Source organism: Thunnus albacares, chromosome 1, assembly GCF_914725855.1.
Source record: "Thunnus albacares chromosome 1, fThuAlb1.1, whole genome shotgun sequence".
NCBI lineage: Eukaryota > Metazoa > Chordata > Actinopteri > Scombriformes > Scombridae > Thunnus > Thunnus albacares.
Window position 1 is genome coordinate 30,916,948 of NC_058106.1, and position 21,838 is coordinate 30,938,785.

General features: G+C 39.6%; 1 protein-coding gene across 2 annotated transcripts in view; it reads left to right on the forward strand.

Annotated features, from left to right (window-relative positions):
• LOC122984350 (zinc finger protein 609-like) overlaps positions 1-21,838 on the forward strand; it is a 79,723-nt gene that overhangs the window by 25,657 nt on the left and 32,228 nt on the right. For both annotated transcript variants that reach the window (XM_044354732.1, XM_044354740.1), the window contains exon 2: positions 1,776-2,662. In XM_044354732.1, coding sequence (XP_044210667.1) covers positions 1,904-2,662 — 759 coding nt within the window. In that variant the 5' untranslated portion in view covers positions 1,776-1,903. The remainder of the gene's footprint in view (positions 1-1,775; positions 2,663-21,838) is intronic.

Genomic DNA, 21,838 nt, shown 5'->3' on the forward strand with positions numbered 1-21,838 from the left:
AGGGCTCCGCTGGGGACTGTTTGGCTATATTATGTCGGTCGGGTGTCTGCAGCACAAAGAGAATCATCAGAATTCATGCCTGTTTGAGGCAATATTGATCTCATTTTACCTTTGCAGCTACTCCAGAGTCTTCTGTGCTCAGGCTTCTTTACCCTTTCAAAAATCTTTATCACAAAGGGAGAGGAGAACTACAGATGAGAGTGTTAATTATTTATTTACATGCAGTGAGCTCACGGGTGGGGGGGGGGGGGGGACCGCAAACAACAGGATAATCAGAAAATTCACTCTTTCGGTATATGTTCATTTTAGCGCTATGTTTAACACCATCAACACCAGTTTATTTACACTTAAATTGAGCCACTGGTCTAAAAGGGCCACCAGTTTTGAATTAAAACATCCAGAAAGTGTAATGAACAGATAGGACTACTAAGAACTTAATCTAGTAATTCAAGTATTTCATGTAGAATACTATGAAATGAAACAGTTGCAGAAATATGGGAGTCATTCGGATTGTGTCATTCGTAGCCTACGGTGCACAATAAACTATGGCTGGAACAGTTGTTTTCTTCTTCTCTGTCATTCATCAACAAATTTTAACCAACATTTTTCCTCGCAGGAGATGTTTACCATTCCAAAGGCTTGTTATTGATTGAAAAAAAAAAAAAAAAGCTAATTGGTGGGTTGCTGAAGGCAATTATTTAAAAGCAGTGGTGATAGTAATACATCTGACAATGCAAACCACATTTTCATTCACAGGAAAACCCAGTGTACTTTACATTTAAAAAAAAAATCTCTGCATAGTTTCGATATAGAGTGGAGCTGAAAATCATTTTAAAGGTGTAAAGACATTTTTTTGGCAGCCGCTCACTCACACTTAACACACAAACGACACACAAGTTGATGCTGTCACATTTTTCCTTTTCCTCTCCGCAATCACTCAGTCAAAACATTTTTGTTTACACTTGAAAGATTTGCAAATATTTAGATAAAACATAAGCAAGTCTTCTAAACCCTTGCTATCCTGAAAACATGTTTGATCTCAATTGAGAAAATTGATTTTTTTTTTTTTTTTTTTTTCTTCAAGGGACCAGCTGACTAGCACAATATTTTTCTGTATCCATGTTGATCTGCAGTATGTCAAAAATTAGCCGTAATTGGGATCTGCACTGGAATGTTGTATTTATTTTCCGAAAGATATGAAACACGGTGACCTTTAGGCTACATTGTGAAAGCAAATACAACGAACCGGTGTTCTCCTGACACATACACTGCTTCATTCATGTTTTAAGCTCCTCTGTTAATGCTAGATTACCATTGTGCTCTTGAGTTGAAAAGGCACGGCTCCATAAACCATGTGGGGGTGTGTGAGGCCAGCTACTCCTTATTTATCAGCAGTGACACTATCAGCAGTGCCTTGTGAAAAGAGAGCCAGTCATTCAGAACAGTGGGGCCACCTTGGCTGTCAAAGCAGGATTTAGGCTACATTTCCCATGGTTGCCATGACGACTGTGGGAAGTGATTATGAAGAGAGGGTTTCAGAGCAGTGCTGTCACACCAGTGGGTATTACCATAGTGGTTTGCGCAGTGATCATCAGAGAATTACTGGCTCATGATCAAATGTTTTTTTGTGTGTTTTTTTTTTTTTTTTTTTTTTTTTTTTTGGTTTTGTTTTGTACCCAATGAAATGTTCTGTTCTGTGATGGCAGAGCCTTAGTACTATTATTTTTATGTCTGAATTATCGGATTATTATAACTCTTGTCTCCTCTCTTTCTAGGGCAAAATGTGGTTAAATGGGACAGGAACGTGTAGACCGTGAGGATTCTCTAACCCTTGCCCCTGAGTCCCAACCGTCTGAGAGGGTGTCGGACCTCACTGAGGCAATCCTGGGCCGTTGGCACTAAAATGTCCCTAAGTGGTGGCACTGCAGGCGGGAAAGGTGTGGACTCTAATGCGGTGGACACTTATGATAGCGGGGATGAATGGGATATCGGTGTTGGAAATCTGATTATTGACCTTGACGCTGACTTAGAGAAGGACAAACTTGAGATGTCTGGCACCAAGGACGGCATGGCGGCACCACCCAGTGCAGTGGCAGCATTGCCTGACAACATCAGGTTTGTTAGTCCAGTGTCTGGCTCTCAAGGCAAGGAAAGCAAATCCAAATACAAGCGCAGTAAGAACTCTAAAGACAATAGTAGCAAAGCTTCAACTGGAGATGGGGGCAAAAAAGAAACTGCAGGACGGACTCAAGGGGAGCCAACAGGCACAGCAGTGAGTGCAGGAGCTGCTGGCAACAATTCCACTTCTGGGAAGAACATGGAAAAAGGAGGCAAAGCCTCCAGAGGTGTTCTGAGTGGTAAAAAAGATAAAGAAGGGGCTAGTGGGAAAAATAAGAAGGACAAAACAGATGGAGCCCCAGCCGTGGCAATAGCTGCTGTGGAGAAGGATGTTGTGTCTCAAGCCCAAGTTGCTTTGGGGAATAGTCGTAATACGTCCTTTGAGAACACACAATCAACAGACTTGGCAGAAGCCAATCAAATGGGGAATATTGCACTTGAACCTGTTGGGATAGTACCAGCATTGACCACAAAAACTGAACCAGAGGAGGTAGAAAATAGTAATAATGAATGCAAGACGTTAAAGAAGGTGAAAAACGAAAAGGTAAGTTCTTCTTTCTTTTGATGCTGCATGGATCTGTTTGGTGTTGTCACATGTTATTATTTCAGTGATTAGTCTTATTGATTCCAGGTTTTGTAGGGATATGTGCAACTGATAATTGGCAGGTTTATGTAGCAACATATTTTTATTCTTTTGTGCTAAAAAAACCCAAAAAACATTACAGTTTACTTTTGTAAGGTTACTCTTGACAATCGATACTTAAAATGTTTTCTAAAGTAATTTTCAGCTTTAAATACACATTATACACATATATCAAAAAAGTAAATTAGTGGTCTCTAATAACAAATGTACTCACAATTTTCTGTTTCTAAAGTTGTACTCTGTTATGCTAGCTTGCCTAGTCTGGGGGGAAAAACAAACTTGAATATGACATCTCTAATTTAAATGATTGTTTTGAACGAGCCCAGTTGTTGAAATGCAATAGTAATACTTACATCCATTTCTGGAAGCCAGCAACAGTTAGCGACTGTGGAGTTGCATTTGTCTGTGACAAGTATCTTTTGAAACAATACTGGCTTTCATCAAATTAATTATCACGGTATGAATGAATACAATAGGACACAATAGGACGCAGCCCTGTAGGGTACTTGAAATTGTACTTTGTGACGGCCTGTAGCTTACAGCAGGCTGTGAGATGCACTCCATTTTCTGAGGCTGTCTGACACTGTCTGACATGTGATGCATAAAAAGACCTACTGCTGTTTTCTCTTTTATTACCACATGGTGAATAAGGGTACCCTTGACGAATATGATGCTGAGACCAGCTACAGGAAATGGCCCACACAGTGGTGCTGTTTTTTTTTTTTTTCCTCTTCATGACTGTAGAGGCTCGATTCATACTCAGAGAATCCATATGTGTCTTTTTGTGTTTTAAAAATATCTTATGCCACGTTAGGAATGTATACTCGCCAACATAAAAAATTCAGTTAACCAAGGAAGCTTCATGTACTGAGCCAGGAAAAATTAAGTACTAATGTCAAACAAGAGTCTAATAGATAATGTCAGCCATATGCATCTCATCACGCCTGCAAAAGATAAATAAATGTCACATCATGTTCCACTTTTTTTTTTTTTTTTTTCTTCACATAATTTCAACGCTGACATTGTCGTACAAGAACAATATAAAGATCCGTGTAGCTTTTCACCCCCACTTATCTTGTTCACTCATGGAGTTGATCTATCACTGTGTCTATTGTATGCCTCATAGCAGCCTTTTCATGCTCTCGCAGTATAAAAGACAGCAGTGCAGGGAGGTGCTGAGGACTGTTTTTGTCTGTCATCGTGTTCCATTCTTAATCCCACAAGCCCCAGCAATGCCTGGTGGAGCAGTGTGTGTGGGGGAGGGAGCTGGTGCAAAGCACGCCTTCGTCGTTTTTCCTGCTGCTCTGAAAGTGGCATGGGGGATGGGCTGCGAGGAAGAAGCCTGTTTGATTCCTTAAATCCAGGACACCCAGTCATGAACACAAACGGTAGAGTCTCCTTGGACTGAACTGCTACAAAAGGAAATTTCAGGAAAGTCTTTGTAATCATAATGTATTTAGACTGAAAAGGCTTCCGAGGGAGAAGCGCATGAATCCGTTGACAACACTGAATAAAGGAGAAGGGTCACAGCTTTCAAACAGCTCGCTGGTGAAATGTAGCCTTGAAGACATTATGAAAAAAGGGATGCGATTACAATACTGCACACATCAATTTTACCTATTTTAGATTGGTAACTCCAGTGAATGAATGGGTTTTAAAAATGAGTGCATTTTATCAAAACAACAAACAAAAAAAGCTAAATATATACAGTTACACAGTCTTTTAGACTTATTTTTGTACATCAATTTGCCAACACATAATGAAGAAGGGCTGAGCAAGGTCAAGTACACCAATGCTAAAGATGGATCCAACCCAGTGTGAGGTTAATAATACATACTTGTACACGTTTGAAAGACCACAGCCTCATAATTTCGAGACTAATAATTGTCAAAAAAAAAAAAAACTGGTAAAAAGGGCAAGGTTGAGTAAAAATGAGAGAGGCAAGAAACTGAGTTGAGATATTAGAAGAACCTTAAGGATGTATTAAGAGAACTGGATATGTTCAAAGATGAAGCCCATTAATTCCAATGAAAATCACTCACCAAAAAATGCTCCTCAGGCTTTCTTCATGTTTGGGCCCATGGAGCATGTGCAGTAGAGTCCTTCTCCGGCTGAACCGTCTGACTCCCCCTGCACACAAGAGAATGAAACCAAAATAATTTGCTGATAGGGCTATTGTGATTAAACAAAGAGTAATTTTATATATTATGTTGAATGTATTCATTAATTTACAGCTGTATTACAGCATATGGAATTACAAGTCACATGACATGCAATTCCAACTGTGGCCACTACACAAAAGCTGAAGTTTTGTTCCTGGGGGGCATGGGAGACCCCACTTGCTTGGTATGAGTAACAAGCATTGGCTAACACTACCTACTTTTTTTTTTTTTTTTTTTTTTAAATGTACATACATACTGTTTTTCACATGCCCTCGGTGCTGCAACCGCTCGCTCTGTAACAGATATTCCCACTGGTACCGTGAACTAAGGTTTTTAAGCCTTGTGGATTGCACCGCATCAGTTTTCTACAGTCATGTCTGCAACATCTCATCCTGAGCTCCTAACATCACACCACTCAAAAAAAAAAAAAAAACATGATCCCCTCCCTGCCTGGAATGTGCACGATAATGTTTCCTGTCACAGATTTAGCAGTAAACTGGACAAACTGTGACATTGATACTGAATTGAATGAGAAAAGACTTGTGAAAAATGACTACTGTCCGAACTCACTCCTCCTTTTCACTGTACAATGCGCTGTGGCAGGATGAAGGAGTCTCAGCCCCGTATGTGATGTCACTGGCGATGATGGGAGAAAAACATCTTTTTGGGGCGTGTGGTTCTCTGTAAGCCCTGTAAAAATTCTCTGTATATTTAGACCTTGTGCGTCGTAAAATATATACTTACTTTCTTTTAAAATCTAGTAAACCCCAAACCCAAAAGTGTAAATTCAGTAAGTAATTTTTTTGGCCAAGGATGAGCCAGAAATGATAACCACATCACATCAGGTAGTATAGATCTTTTTTTACAACTATCTATACCGGTTCTTATTTTTTTTATTGCTATAGATTGTTTTCATGTTGTGAATACTTAAATGATATCATAAAAACACATAATTTAAGAAAACAGTTCCTGCTGGGAACTACATTTGGAAATCTGTCAGACTCATTACAACATGACCGTTAATTTAAAATACTTAGCTGTCCTGAGTCCAGCGTAATCCTGACATTAATCAGTATGTGTCTCACTTGCAATCTTGTTCTCCATGGTCGAGGTGTAATAGCGTGGCTACATTGTCTGTGTCCTAAGTTAAAGCTCCCCAAAGAATTGGCTCTCGGATGCTGAATAAATCATCTCTACTTCCTTCGTACAAGTGCTAACCACCTCTGAGTGTGTCTCACTCTCCCACCTCTCATTATACAAATCTAGAGGAGCAAGGCATTCATCAGCTGCCTCGATGTGGCACTGGCCTTGATAAATGGAGCGGCTCTCATGGAAAATTACATTGGCAATGTTACTTTGAAAAAAGGAGGAGAGAGAAAGGAAAGGCTGCACTTTAATGAAAGAGCACAGCCGCCGCTCTGCATTGCTGCTGATGTCCAGCTCGGGGAGTGGAGGGATCTCTAGCTTGAGTTCTTTCTCTTTTGCCTGCGAACCGACTGACTGTTATTGTGTTACAGCGAGTTCCTTTTAAGTAGTGCCAGGGCTTTTAGAGGCTCGGGAATAGAAAAGAGGACTGACTTAATTTTAAGAAGGAGAGCAAATTACATCAAGAAGCTCACTGCTAAGTGAGGCTGTTAGCTTACCTGTCCATCTTCTAGTAAAGCTAATTTAGTAGTAATAGACAGAGTTGTTGTATTAACAAAACGATTAAACACAGCAGGACTAAAACATCTCATTTCTCTAAAACCCTTCCACTTATTAAACATGTGCTGAACTGCTTGTATGCTTGTTCCAAATATGCACAACCTAAATCTAAGGATTTTATTCCTGCAGTTTATCAACATACTGTATGTCACAATATTGCAAGTGTATTCAAAATAACACATAAAAGAATCAAATTCACTTGAATGAACTCAGTTTGATAGTTTATTATTACAGCCTGCTTGGAATAATTGATTTGAGTAACAGAATTTTATCAAACAATAACTCGACATAATCTTATCATCTATGTGCGATTTTGCAGAAAGTTGGTAAATTATGATATTGACTTATCTCTCTTATTCATAGCTTTTGTGATTCCAGTGTGTTGTTGCCTTCGCCTGTTTGAAGCGTTCACCCTCAGGGAGTCCCTCACTACTACAGGAAGAAAACATTTGACACTAATTGTTTTCCACATCTGCCATTAGCCTCTGTCTTCACAATAATGTGAAATGCTTTGAGCTTGTAGGCAAAACAAAAACATCCGACTACAAAAAGTTTTTTTAAAAAAAAAAAGAAAATGTTGACTATTTATTGCTTTTTAATGAGTGAGCAGCTGTTAGAGTGGATATAAAAATGTGATTATAGTAAGGGTGTTTTCACACCTGCGCTTTTTAATCTGGTTAAATGGAACTCTGGTTGTTTTTTTTTTCCTTCGTCGTGATTCGTTTTGGCAGGTGTGAACACAGTAATCGAACTCGGGTGCGGACTAAAACAACCGCACCGAGACCCTTTAGAGGAGGTGGTCTCGGTCATGAACACTGGAGCAGTTCATTTGTGGTGGGAACATGATCCGACCTCGATCCGATCCGACTACTAGTCATACTCTATGAGCTTCCGTAGCCAGGTGAGCTTTGCATACTGGGATGCGGATTAGTGAATTTAACAGTTGCTAGCAACTAGCAATCAAAGTCAAACCTGGACTAGTGCAACATGGTACATTGTATTTGACCAGTGGACCTCCTTCAGGACCTTCTTCCTGTGTTAATGTTCTTGCTCCTGCCCCAGACACATCTGACCAATGGGTGAAGTGAACGTTCTCACATGCTAGTGCTGCATTTCGGCTCGCTTGGATTCTTCTCCGTGTGAAAAGAAACTGATCCAAGAGGAAAACGCACCCGGTTCACCAACTCGTAACTGATTCAGACCAGAGCAAACAAACTAAAGGTGTGAAAACACCCTAATATTAACATTGGTTGGGCCACATATATTTATATTACATGTTAACATGTTAACATCCATGTCCCGGGGCTTTTTCAGATGCATACCAAGCATGCCACACATTTTCAAGGTTTACAGTGTCCTATCCCTCACTGACATGCCAGTGCAAATCAAAACAGCTTGTAGAATCAGTGTAATCACATGATGGGCAAAAAATAAACTACAGCAAATGCAGATTTTCAAATGTCACATTTACCCGCAATTATACAACGATCAAGTGATTGCATACAGCAGAGGGGAAAACATTTTCTCTGAGGTTGTTTGTTATGCAATATTTTAACCTCCAGACCTATCACATTCATAACTAGCACTTTTATATGTTAGAGTTTTCCTAAATATACTAATTGGTAAATATGTAGATGTGATCAGATGAACACAACCTTGCAGGAGGATATTTTTAAATATTCCCATCTTTACTTACACACAGCTTCAAAGATTTGTGGGCTATCTCTCGGTACAAACCCAAAATGTTGGCAGATTTAAAGAGTTTCAATGTTTTTAGTGTCCAACTTTTAATCCGAGGCACGTTTAGTGACAGAGAAGAAAATGCCACAGTTGTTATTGCCAAATATCCTTTTTTACACCTGGTTTACAGATTACCTGCAGTATTTTTCTACAGTATAGGATCTTGCGAGATCAAACCACAATATATGAGTCAAAACAAAGTATTAGAAGTTTTATATTTTGCAAACGTCCTTGTAGTGATTTTAGTAGTTTATAATCATGACTGCATTGCATATAGTCCACCATTTGTGCACCAAAATTTCAAAAAGTTGAAGTCAAAATCAAACAAAAATGCACAAAACTCATATTCAAGCATCCTTATAGCATAGGCAGCCATTGTACCAGATTCATCAGCCCCTCAAAGCAGACCAGGGATTCAGATATCAAATTAAAAAGGAAAATGTTACACTCCACAAAGTTTATGGTCTTGTTGCACAGGAAATCCTTGTCGAGAGGCACCACAGGCTTTTGTGTGGAATTATTTAATAGTGGAAGCAGGTCTTTCCAGCCATAAACACACTGCCTGTAGTCACCTTGACCTTAGTAAATGTTTAGCTTGATTTGTGTCCTCTCTTCGCTTCCTGGAGGCTTTTGGGATTTATTATCACTTTTGATATTGAGTATAAGCTTGCTTTTACCACAAGTGCAATCTTTAATAATGAAAACTTAAGAGTTGTGGTTGATGTAGTGAAAGGATCAAATTCCCCATTGAGAGCTTTATTGGCAATTTTTCATCAAATCTTTTGATGTGTTTCAGTTTCCCTCCCCCAAAGGCTCATTAACGGGCAGTTTCCTTTTTACTTTCCAAAACTGATGTCGTATTGTCATGTTGACTTTTTCAGCATGTCGTAGCTCCCTGTCAGATCATCTTTGCTAATGTCAATCTTAAAACAAATATCTCCACAACAGGATGCTGTTTTTTTTTTTTCCACACCTCACAGTTTTCCCAAAGCTAATCTAAAAAGGTGCCTATAAACCTCGGGACTCCATGCTGGGAGTGTGAATACCATATTGTTGCTCGTTTATCACAATAGTTTCATTATTCAAAGAGTAATGGCAGACTGTGACTCCAGCTTTCAAGTGTTTTGCTTTCATTAGGTTTTCATAATAATAATAATGTGAAAACTAAACCGCTTTGTGTTTTTCAACAGAAGACGTCGGATCAGTTTTTTTTTTTTTATCAGCGCCATTGTATCAGTGTGTGTTGTTTTCTTATAGATTCTGATCTCTTAAAAGTCATTTTCTGATGCTTCTGTTTGCAGTTTAGCTTGAGAAGTGTAACAGAGATCGGAGGCCTTTGTTTTGTTATATACTGTAGTTATTTGTTACACAAATTAGAGATTCAAGATCTCCTTTTTTAAACAAGTTTCTTTCCAGTTAATAAAAAAATACGAGAGCTTTGGAATATCATAAGAGATCACATCTGCAGTCTGTGAAAACATATGGTTTTCAGCCCCCTCGACGCTCTCGGAAAGCGTTTATTTTAAGATCAGGATCATTTCATAAACTTCAATTTTACCTTCGGTTTTAAACAAAACCGACGTAACGCAACACTGTCGGTGAAACACAACCTTTAAAACTTCATTAAGAATTGATGTGAAGGTTTTCTTCAGGGACACAAAACATGTTGGGCCACTTTTGCAAAAAAGCAATCACAGATCTGTCAAACAAAGCCCCTGTCATGCTTTGTCTTTGCCTCCCTGTCTTTCTCTCTCTCTCTCTCTCCTAAGCTTTCCACGAGGTGTGTTGCTGTGTCTGGATCAGCTTGCTATGTGGGGGGAAGGGAGCAAAAGGCTTGTACAACTAATTCAGCTCATGAAAGACTTATGCAGCAAGAGCAGCTGTCTTCCATTGTCAGCCTGCAGATTTCCAGCGTGCCTCATTTCGCCTCTCAATGCGTGAGTAGCAAGAGAGCCGGGGAGGGGAGAACAGAGAGGAAACAAACCAAAGTAAGATGAAAAGAATAAAAGTGGGAAAAGAGGCAGAGAGAGCAAATATCAAGACTTTCATTGCTCTAACGCTGTGTAGGCCTACTTCTGCTATTTAAAACCGTGGTGGGTGTACGGTCGGACCATGGTCTAATAATAAACCATGAGTCTATTCAGACCCAGTGTGCAGTATGCAGACAGATAAAAAGGGCTCTGCTGTGGTGAGAGGGGAGAGAGAGGGCATATGAGGGGTAAGAGGGGGAGTGGGTGGGGGTTGGGGGGGGTGGTGGGGAGGGTAAAGAACTGCCTGAGATTAGGAGAAGAGGGAGGGAGGGAGGGTTGAACAGTGTTATGAATGGATAGAGTCTTTAACCCCCCAACACACTGAATAGTTTGTCACAGGCTGCTGCGGCTGTATGTGGAATGAGAGGAGCTGGCTGAGAGCTCTTGGATTCCTGAATCCTTGAGGCATGTGGTCTGATTAGCAGAACAAAACCCACACAGTGGGGAGGAGCAGACGTGGCTTCCCCCCCCCCGCCCCCCCTCAACTGGAATTTTTCTACCAGTCAGGGAAGAGGTGGCTCGAAGTTTGTACTGACTTGCTACGGTTATAAAAGAGTTTGCAGGCTATGTTTGGGGATTTCTCTCTTGTTTCTCAAGGCTTTGTCGCTGAACTGTCTCTATTGTTTTGGCCATGTGAAAAGATTTTCCTCCCTTAATTCTGTGCTCATGGTAGGTCAGTCCTTTAAATTTTTGGTGCACATGTTTAAAATAATATCAAAATAGCTTTAACCATTAAACACTTCACACTAAAAAAAAAAAAACTGTTGTCCAACAGCTTAACAGCTTGTGAAAGGTTTTTTAGTCTTAACAAAGAGGAAGTTAACAGCAAGGCAGTGTTTGAGCAAGCGTGATTATAGAGAGGATTACGTTTCTTGCCCTCCCCCCCTAATACGTTTCTGAGGGGATTGTTTGCAGCCAGTGAGATGTTAAATAGAACAGGTTTGGTAAATCACTAATGTTTCTGTTGAGAAATTTCACCTTATTGCACCATCGCTTGTTTTCAGTTTACAGCTATATGTTGTTTTTCATATGGGACTTGATGGAAAATTAAGGTTCCCGAAGAATTTTCTGAATACATGTTTGCAGAGACTTATTGCCACCCTGCCGTGAGAAGCTGCCACTTTGAGCTTTTGAACTTGATATTTTTGTCACGGCATCTTGTCACTCACAGTTTTTCTGGTCAATGAAATTTCAAAAAATGTACTGTCACCAGTACATCCCCACTATCAAGTTATTTGCTTACTAAAATTCAGTAAGAACAATGAAATAATGGCAAAAATAAAGATATGTTTCGGATAGTTTTGCTTACTTATTTGCCCACACTCTTACGTTGTTTTAGGGGCATAGCTTTAAATAAAATAACCATCTGTGCAATAACGTGAACTAGGTAACAAATGGACAAATCCTTTTGTCTTGGTTGAGAAATAAAGAATGAGAGGACATCTTGTAAAACGATACCTTATGAAATGTTCTCTCCGTGCGCACAGATGTACAGAAACAGTTTGACTGGGAAATGTAGTTTTTTCTGTCAGAACCTATGCTAGGTCACTGGTTTAATGTAAAAGTCTGCTGCTGCCATAGCCTACATGGGTCATTATACTTGGTCCACAAAGTAATTTTTGTTTTTTTGCTGACCAAAAGACATGCTGCACATAACAAACTAGTCAGATTCTTGACATGATGCTGCGAACCAGCTCCCACCGTGTGATTATCTGTAATTGGCCTAAAAATACCACTTGACTGGTTGTGTAGCCTTTAGGGAAAACAAGCATACACATCTGTGTGTGTGGTGTGTTCAACTGTTTCAGTTTTAGGTACTTGTGATGCAATTTCACTGGAGTGTCTCTTATTAGATACTGGACAGGACAGACTGAAGTGAAAGTGCCCCCCAGTGTATTCTGAATAAAGGAGAGGATGATGATTTATTTTTCTCTGTGAAACCTGGAGGATCTTGACTGGATAGCCATTCATTAATGAACGTGACATCCCACGCTATGATCGTGTTTCCTCACTTTGAATCGATCCTACAGCTTGAAATCCATTGAGATTTCTTTGAGATGATTTATCATCTTTTTGTTGCTAAAAAAAAAACAAAAAACAATATTTTATCACAGACACAATAATGCACTGGTGACACAAGAGTTTTACTATCTTTATGTTTTTTAGGTGTCAACTTCGTTAAAAAAATGCTTTAATGAAAAATAAAACATATGCTATCCTCTTGTGTATGTAAGATATTCGTGTCATTGCAGTCAGTTTTAGTGGCACCTCCTGTAGCACACAACTAGGCTTCTTGTCATTTCACACTCAGTTAAACCCTCACAGAGGTAGACAACTGAACAAACAGACATAATGGCTAATCCATTTTCTTATCTGTCAGATGGTGTTGTTTGGGGGGGCAGTGTTAGTTCTGCTGTTTTCTGGTTGAGGAGGTTTTCAGGGCTTATCCCGCTTGTTACATTTTGCTGGATGTCAAAAAGACTGTCTGCCAAAAATAGAGCATCAGTCCACATTTCAGCATGAGAAATTGGAGAAGCAAGTTAGATCATGTGCGTGCCCTGCACTGCGCTCCGTCTTGCCCAAGAGCCAAATTTGAGGTCAACCTCGAGAGCAAAGCTTTTATACGAGCTTTTCTTTAATCCAGTGACTATCGTGCCCATTCGAAAACGTAATTGAATATCAGTTTAAGCACAAATAACTGCCTTTTTGTATATTAAAAAAGAATTTAACAACATAGAGGTCTTTAGCTGTCTTTTGTGAGAAGTATGCATTTGAGGTTTGCTGCGTTATGTCTGTGCATGCAAGTGTGCATGCATGCTTCCAAGCATGGAAGTACAGATCTGAGATGAAAGGATTTTCTTTCCCATTCTAATCCACACAGACAGCTAGGCCCTTGTGATTATTCCCGCCCCCTTCTCTCCACTCATCTCTTTGAATGCAGGGCCTTTCTAATTCACCCTAAAAGGGGTTTCAAAAGGGGATTATACCACTGATAGAAATTAAAGGGAGAACACGTCCGTCCTTTGGGACCAATGTCAAACATTCATGAGACGATGGATATTTGCACAATATATGGGCTTGTATTTAGAGCAGTCGTAACCGGTTTTGCATATAGCGGTGCTGGTGTGCTGTAAAAACCACAATGTAAAAACCACTGATATAATGGTTAAGTTATTTGTAAATTTGTTGATCCATGACATCCAGACAGCAGCACCAGAGCACACGACTATATTTAATTTTATAGATCTACAAGACTATACTAAATACTAGATGTTCTGTTATTCAAATTAAACAAATTGTATTTTTTTCAAACAAAGATACTTCATCATTGTTATAATCCAGAAAGTGACTTTTAATTGACTTGCTCTAAGAGTATCATTAAAGTTGACAATTATGAAGAGAAACTACATTCCAGTCAATTTGAAAATAATTTTAAATTACCATAAATTAGGATGTCATTAGGGTATAAAAGCCAGACATTACCAGTATTTCATTAAAGTGAGGGGAAAAAAATGTAGGCAGAGTGCTTTATTCAAGGCTTATTCCTTTTGTTCAGCCATATTTGCCTTAGATTTACTTATTCAGCAAAGCATGAGTCTCATGAGAGTATTACACTGAAGGTCCTCATGTTGAACATGTTGGGGTGGGGGGTGGGGAGGCGAGTGTTTTAAGAATGAGGTGAAACATCTTGTGGCTCACTGACCTCGGCCTCAGTCCAATAACTTAATGCCCCATCACCACTGAATCCCTGAAATCCTCAACCCGATCTAATGTTTTTTTTTTTTTTTAAGAGAAATAAATAGATAAATAAACCATATATGCATTAAGTGCACAAACACTGTCGGATTGTACGATTTCCCCCTCCCATAACTGAAGTTTTGCTATACTGCCAAATCCTTTCAAACTCGATGACATGGAACTGTTTGACTTTGGCATCAAGGAGTCTGTCACTGTTTACATAACATTTTAAATTTATGCTGCTGGCAGAGGCTCTTTGACCAAGGCCAGACTTGGCCCATGATGGGCCGAAAGTATTAAAATAACAATATAGAGTTATGATTAAGTTATTGTCAGCAGAACGACCATATAAAGCAGCGCTAGACTGCAGATGAGTCAGCCAAACATTAACATTAACTTGGGGAAATATTTAACGCAGAATAAGAATCATAATAGACACGGCTTAGCTAAGTGCAGTCTGTTTGAAGTTTTCTAAGCTATTAATGGACTAAATGTTAAAAAATATCAGAATTGACACATTGTACCTGATACATTTTCTGCAGCTTTACCCTTTTATTCCTCCTCTTTGTGCCACAAATCAAGTCTCGCTAATATTGCAGACTCTCAATCCAGACGTTTGATCTTTTTGTCCCATAAATTGCTTACATTTGCATGATTTACTGCATTAAAAGCCTTAAATGCCATAAGTGATAAATGTAGGTTGTTCTCCGCTTACACCTCTCCTCAAAAATTGGTTGTGTGCCAATGGTTTTTATAGTCTCCAGTGTATGAAGGTTTGATTTTCTCATGCTGTTTCCTTTCCTTAAACAAGAGTACCACATGCATCAAAGTCACCTCTGCCACAGCAGCCGTCCTCTTATGAATGCTGATGCTCAATGGAGACTGCATCAGTGTCCTTGAATACAGAAGCATTGCATTATCTATTGTAAGCTGAGAAAGAGTCACCTGTCAAAACAGTGTTCATCCTATCTCGCTGTGTTTTTCTCTCATCCCTGTTCCAGACCCATTTGGTCAGCACTCCTGTCAGTTGGTTGTTATTTATTTCAGTTCCTATGATGTGGGTAAAAGTGCATAGTGCTGCTGGAAATAATTAAGATAACATAATCTCGCAAAGAAAAACATTTAAGAACCCAGGTGGATATTATTTGTCAGAATCCCCATTGGCCAACACTTTAGCAACTATTATTATTCCCTGTTTAACGCTCACATTCATACCGAAAGGCATTTTATTTTCCCCAATCCACCCAAAATTAATGTCTTTGGACTAAGAGGAAACCAGAACCACCTGCAAGAAACACATGCAAAGACAGAGGAAACATGCAAGCTCCACACTGAAAACGGTGGTGCTTTTAGCTATGAGTGTTTGTCCACGTGAAGACCGAAACCACAGCCCCCTCGTTCATTTCAATGGGACCAGTGTGTCATTGCAGTGCGGGTGCCAATGTAGAGGGCTCAGAGTTGAACCTAGCTCAGCTTTTGCCCCAACACAATGCAACGTCATTCGTCAACGTGCTCGTTTTGACCCGTTAAATATGTACACGTGCACATTCCTACTTTGGAACGTGAACAGCATAATTCTACCGTTTACCTCACAATCATTGAGATGGAGGATAAAGTAAAATGATTGTTTCAACCTTCAAAATATGTGGATGTATCAATCAAACTGGCCTTCCAGATGGTGTTGCACCCACTTAACCAATGAGCTACTGCAACACCATGTTGCTATTACCAAAGTGATCAGTCTGCATCTACAATGTTTTTACAGTGTTCAATACAAACCTGACAAGAGTCATTTCTCTAAAACCTGCATTAACTGATTTTTTTTTTGGCCACTTGGATGCAGCGGAAACAAGTTGGGAACACAACACTGTCGTATAATCACTGAAGTTGATATAGCGAATTTATTAGCAAACACAAAAACATCCAGCAGTTGCAGAGCAACATTATCATCATTTGGAGTCGTGTTTCTGTCCACCTGGTGAATGTGAGTCCAATATTCACCCTCTTTAGCTGGTTTTGACCTCTATCAACTCCTTGAGGGAAATAGCTGGCTCTTTAGCTACTAAATGCTCCTTTATGTTCACCGGCTAGTCTACTAACTGTGTCTGTTTGCTGGTTGGTGCTGAGCAGGTAGTGTATAGTGGGTTTTAAGAGCTTTTTCTCTGAAAACAACTGCCTGCTGCGTCCGAAAATGTTACTATGAGAGCGCTGAGAAGCTCTGTAAAGCTGAGGGAAGCTGCAGAGTCGCTGATAATTCTCTGTGGGTTCATCACCACGAGCAAAGCCTCTCATATTACACGTTGTTATTTCATACATTATTATAAAAAGTACTGATTATACCTGCTTTTAAATGGCTACTGGTTGTATTTTGGCAGATAACATGATTAGATGATTAGCTAGATACATAATTCTTCTTCTTTTTCTTCTTCTCATTAGCTAGATATAGTCTGTAGGAAAACTGCATGCGTGGACGCGGACCATTTTTGGATTATATCTGCACCTTTAGATCTTGTTGTAACAGTGAAATCATTGTGGAATGTAAATAAATCAACTAGACAGGCTTGCATTCTGCCGGGATACTGTTTTTGTCTCCAAGTACTTCGCTGGTGCACAGATGGGCTGAAGGGTGGATGGTCTGGCATGTTAAGAATGGATATTATTTCCCTCTAACTTGATATGCAGGGCAAGCTTCCTGAATTAGTGGTGCATGTAGTTGTTGTTGTGCTGAGTTGACTTTCCACCCTCCACCCGAAGAATGAACAATTACCCGAGTATGCACTGTTGTTTTCTCTGATAGTTAAACAGTCCTGAGCGCAGTTCCTCCCCTGCACCAAACTATTTCCAAATATCCCACAAGGATTGTAGGGTGTTTGTGTTGTAGCAAAGGGGGGAGAGGATGTGTGAGCGGATCAATAAAGGTGAAGTTAATATGGAAATGAGCTCCTCTTTGTAGTGGAGGCTGGGGAGTTGTTTAGTCCTTGGCGATGAGCTGAGCTCGCACATTAAATTATGTTTCGTAAGTGCGGGCCTCTCTGTCCATCTGGAAAACTAAATTATATTTAATCATATCCATTAGGTTTATGTATCCCTTGAAGGGAGACATTTTGCTGTTAAATGCATTCACTCAAGTCATATGTCACAATTATTACAGTATTTTCTTATTGTTGATATTATAGCCGAATATATCACTATTATATTACTCTAGAGGTCCAGGCAATTTGGTTATTGCTTGAAAATGGGACATTTAATATACCTTAAAAAATATGGTGCAAGAATCCACAGGCTACATGACCTTCAGTCAAACCACAGCTCCCTTTCATCTTGATTTGGATATTTATGGAGATGTAGTCAAGGTGAATGTCAAACGTGTTATCTCACTGTATTTTATTGGATTTTACTCGACCATATTCATATATATACATTCTGTTAGATGTGCTGTTGTTAGCTTCAGGGCTCGACTGTTCCCCGCGGAGATCAAGAGTAGCAACAACCATAAGTGATGTGTCAGCTGAGGTTTTTTGAAGAATTTCTAACGTATACTGTAAGTTTATTTATTCCAATCTCATCCCAACTCTAGTATTTGGTATGAATTATTAAGCTCCAAAGAGGAGAAGTGTTGGGAATAAAAAAAAAAACCTTAAAATAGAGAAAAGGTAATAAAATGTAGCATTAAAAATACCTCTTTGCCTTCTATTCAAGACAGTCTAAAATGTTATTTCTTAATTACATTTCCTTATTTTGTTACTTAATTACATCATCAGAAATAATAATTAAATATGTAGATATTTGAAAAGTGATCAGTCACATCATTAAGGCAAGGAATTTATCTTTAACTAACAGTACAGGATGCTGACCCCCCTCCCTCTTAAGACTGTCAGTTTGACAGTAAGTCCCCAGGATAAATAAACATGGAGGTATCATCTGTGTTTATGGATAGCAGCTGCTGACGGGGAGGAGGGAGGAAGGGGGGGGGGGGACTACAATGACTGCACTGACTGTTTATTTTTATCAGGGCATTAGCAGATTAGGCACTCAAACTAACAAGGTCATCAAACTCTGATGGCTGAGAGCAGCAGACCTCTGCTAAGCGGCTGGCAGAGAGAGGGGAGATTTGGTGCGTTATAGTGGGTTTCACTTTACTCCCGCTCCCTCGACATCACCGCAGTCTGACTTATTAGTGCTTTTAATGATGTGAAGGGCACAGAGATATAATTTGTTTAGAGATTCACCACCAGCGGCTGCAGCAGCCGTGCGGATGGCTCACTGTATTGTGCTGACACGTCGCCACATGTCCTTTTGATTAAGCAAGTGTCTTAGGGACATTTGAGGGTTCAATCTGCCTTTGTTGTTATGCCAAAGTGCATCCACTGAGTAGTTTGAAACCGTTTCCAACAGCTCTTAGATTGATTTGATACTTGCTAAAGTAGATCTATTCCCAGGTCAGCCTGTTGTGGCATGCTTTTCACTCCTTCTCACATAACTCCCTGGATTATACTCAAGTCACTTCAAGACTATAATTATCAAAACAAGTCATAGAATCGCTGCGTGGATCAGAAAATAAACAGTGGTGTAACTTACCGTGCTGCGCTCTTCCTGTGACCTGCCATTTCAACTATTTTTTCCCCTTCACCAGTAAGGGTGTTGAAATGTCATATGACGCTAGCAACAGCGTTCATTGCCCCAAGGTGTATTAAGGTGTAAAAGTCTACAGGGCTTTGAGGCTGTAGTCCAGGAACTACTGGCACTCAGTAATAGCGCACATCACCGTCCATTAAGATAGACATGGTTCAATAGGAGCTCTGTGAGACAGCCAGCAGTAGAGGTCAATCAGAGTAGCAAGTCCTAGTTAAAGTAGCAGCATGAGGGACAGCATGGTGAGTGCAGTTCAAGCACTATACTATCTGCAGAACAGAGCACAGCGCACTCCTACACATATTTCTACTCCTACAGCTACAGCCTTACCGACTAAACCTTTATCGTTTGCTTTTCTATCCGAACACTTGAAATCTCTATTCCTTTTTTTTTTTTTCTCAGTTGGCAACCCTAGAATGGATTTTGAGAGGAAAAACAAGGGTTTCTGAAAGTAAATATTAGTGTCCATCAAAACATTTACGGTCCACCATGTTGTCAACTTCAAGTTAATATATCATCCGATGCTGTAATTTCGATGTCACACAAGTTCCCACAATGTGGCATCCACATTGGAAATAACAATGCTACTGGTATGTTGCACTAAGAATGATCATCTATGTTTCCTGTGTTATTGCGTGCCGTGTCAGTTCAAGTAACACAAAACAATAGAAAGTAATTTGGTATCGTTTTTTTTTATTTTAGGATTTAGGATCTTAGGACTGTCTGTCTAATGTTTGGAGAAGGCACCACCCATAGAAGAGCGTCAACACGAGGGAAACAGACTAACAGAGAACATCTATAAATAGTTTGAGGTTAGGGGCTCTAGGGAAATCTCACAGCCTGAATAACAACTTGTATCCTTGTATAATATGTGGGACCAGTAAGATGTCTTTTGTTACTTAGCTGATAAGGTTTCTGGATAGTGTAGTAGGATCTTGTATTTTTTTGCTCAGTACAAGCTGCTTTGGGCTTTTGAATTCAGGAAGGTAGGTACCTGCAACTGGAGTTTTGGTCATGGCTGTCAACATGATGGTGGGTTATACACATTCAGTACACTACTCTAGTTTGCTCGAATTTCTTTTCAGCCTCATCTCACAAGCACATATTTGGTTTGAAGCCTCACACTTGTAAGGAGTCAAAGAGGGAATCATTGGTATTTGGGTGGGAATCTAGGTGGCTGGGATGTTGATGACAGCCTCTCAGTTTGTTGTCAAGTTTCCCTTTGCTGTGAGATAAGATTTATGACTATGGAGAGGGCTGGCGAGAGAGAGAAATCCTGGTAGGCTCAGCTTAGCTTATCTGGATTTCTGCTCCCAGCACAGCCTCTCTCCCTGTCGGACGCAAGTGGGTGACCTTGACAAGAATGTGGCTTATTGTTGTAATAGATACTGTTGTTGTCGACTGACCTATGGTCAGAGTGGGAGGATGAGGAATGGGAGAAAGGGAAAAGGGGGAGAGAATCGCCAAGAGAACTCCAGTAGAATCAGCATCTAGATAGGATTAAGTTCAAATCTGCTACAGCTGACACATTACATTACATTTACAGTTATAATAGGAAAAATCTTGCTGTTATTCAGCGTTGCTCTACAATACTACTTTAGTCGTATTATCGTATGTTATTAAGAACATCCAGCCGCTAACCACAAACAGCGAAACCACAGACGATCTTATGAACCAACCATGCAAAGAAAATAGTTTTGTTCCTGTTAATGGAGTACAGATACAGAACGAGCAGGCAGTTTCAACGTGTTTTATCTGCAGTTAAATATAAATGGATGTTCAGGTTGTCTGCTTCTATGGTGGAGAGCTTTTTAGTCTACATGATACCCAAACAGCCCAACCCAATGCACTTCTAACCCAACCCCCCACCCTGTCATTTAACAAACAATACCAGGCGTAGGCTCAAAGCACAGCCGGCTGATGCAGGGAGAGGAAAGGAAGGAATTAGGTTGACAAGGTCAAGCTTGAACCAAGACAAGAGAAAAGTGTATCAAACCACCTGCTTAGTGTAAGCCAGTCAAGCAGCCGGGCAGCCAGCTCGCCAGCCAGATCTATGATGCGGTAAAAAAAAAAATTATGTCAGAAATGTAGGTTATCTTTCCCGTTCTCATTTGTTTTGACGAAAGCCATCTAGTGTAGAGATAATTAGAGCTGCGACGATTAGTCAACTGACAGAATATTAATCACCAACCGTTTTGATAATAGATTAATCGTTTCAAGAAAAAAAATATCTAAATTCTCGGATTCAAACTTCTCAAATTTGAATATTTTCTGTTTACGTAGACATCTATGATAGTAAACTGAATATCTCGGGGTTGTGGACTGTTTGTCGGGACAAAAGAAGACATTCGAGGACGTCATCTTGTGTTTAGGGAAACGGTGACCAACATTTTTCTCCATTTTTCTCCATTTCAACTAATTGAGAAAATAATCAACAGATTAATTGACAATGAAAATTATTGTTAGTTGCAGCCCTAGAGACTCATTCCCTCCTCCCATCTGCCTGTTATTCCATCTTGGGTTTAGAGCTTTACTAGATATTATAATAATGAGCAGAAAAGATAAGGTAAGTTTACGCAATATACAGAGGAGGACTTAACTTATATTTAGCTTTACATCTGCTTATTAGACATTTGAATTATTTAAGTTGGTCGTCTCATGACCAATAGGTGATCTAAGAGTGTAATATTTAGTATAGTAACTAAAATACACCTCTTTGAGTTAGTAAATTGCATGTACAGTCAATATTACACTATCCGTTTATTCTCTTACAGTCTATAGTGTTTGTTGCAATTGCAGTTATTTGCTTTTTTGGCTTTGAATGCATTTTATAAATGTGTGAATGGAGCATGTTTAATCTAAAATAGGTGTCAAGTTGCTCATTCATACTCAATATGTTGTATAATACACACAAAAAGCAGTAAAAGCAAATTCAGTTTTTGTTTACAACTTAGCGTTTTACATTTTACTTAAAGTTAATTGCTGTGATCCTGGCAAGCATTCAGAGAGGTTGCAAACAAATCCCACATTTCTTGTATTGATCCAGTTTTCTTCTGCAGTTTGACAGTAGT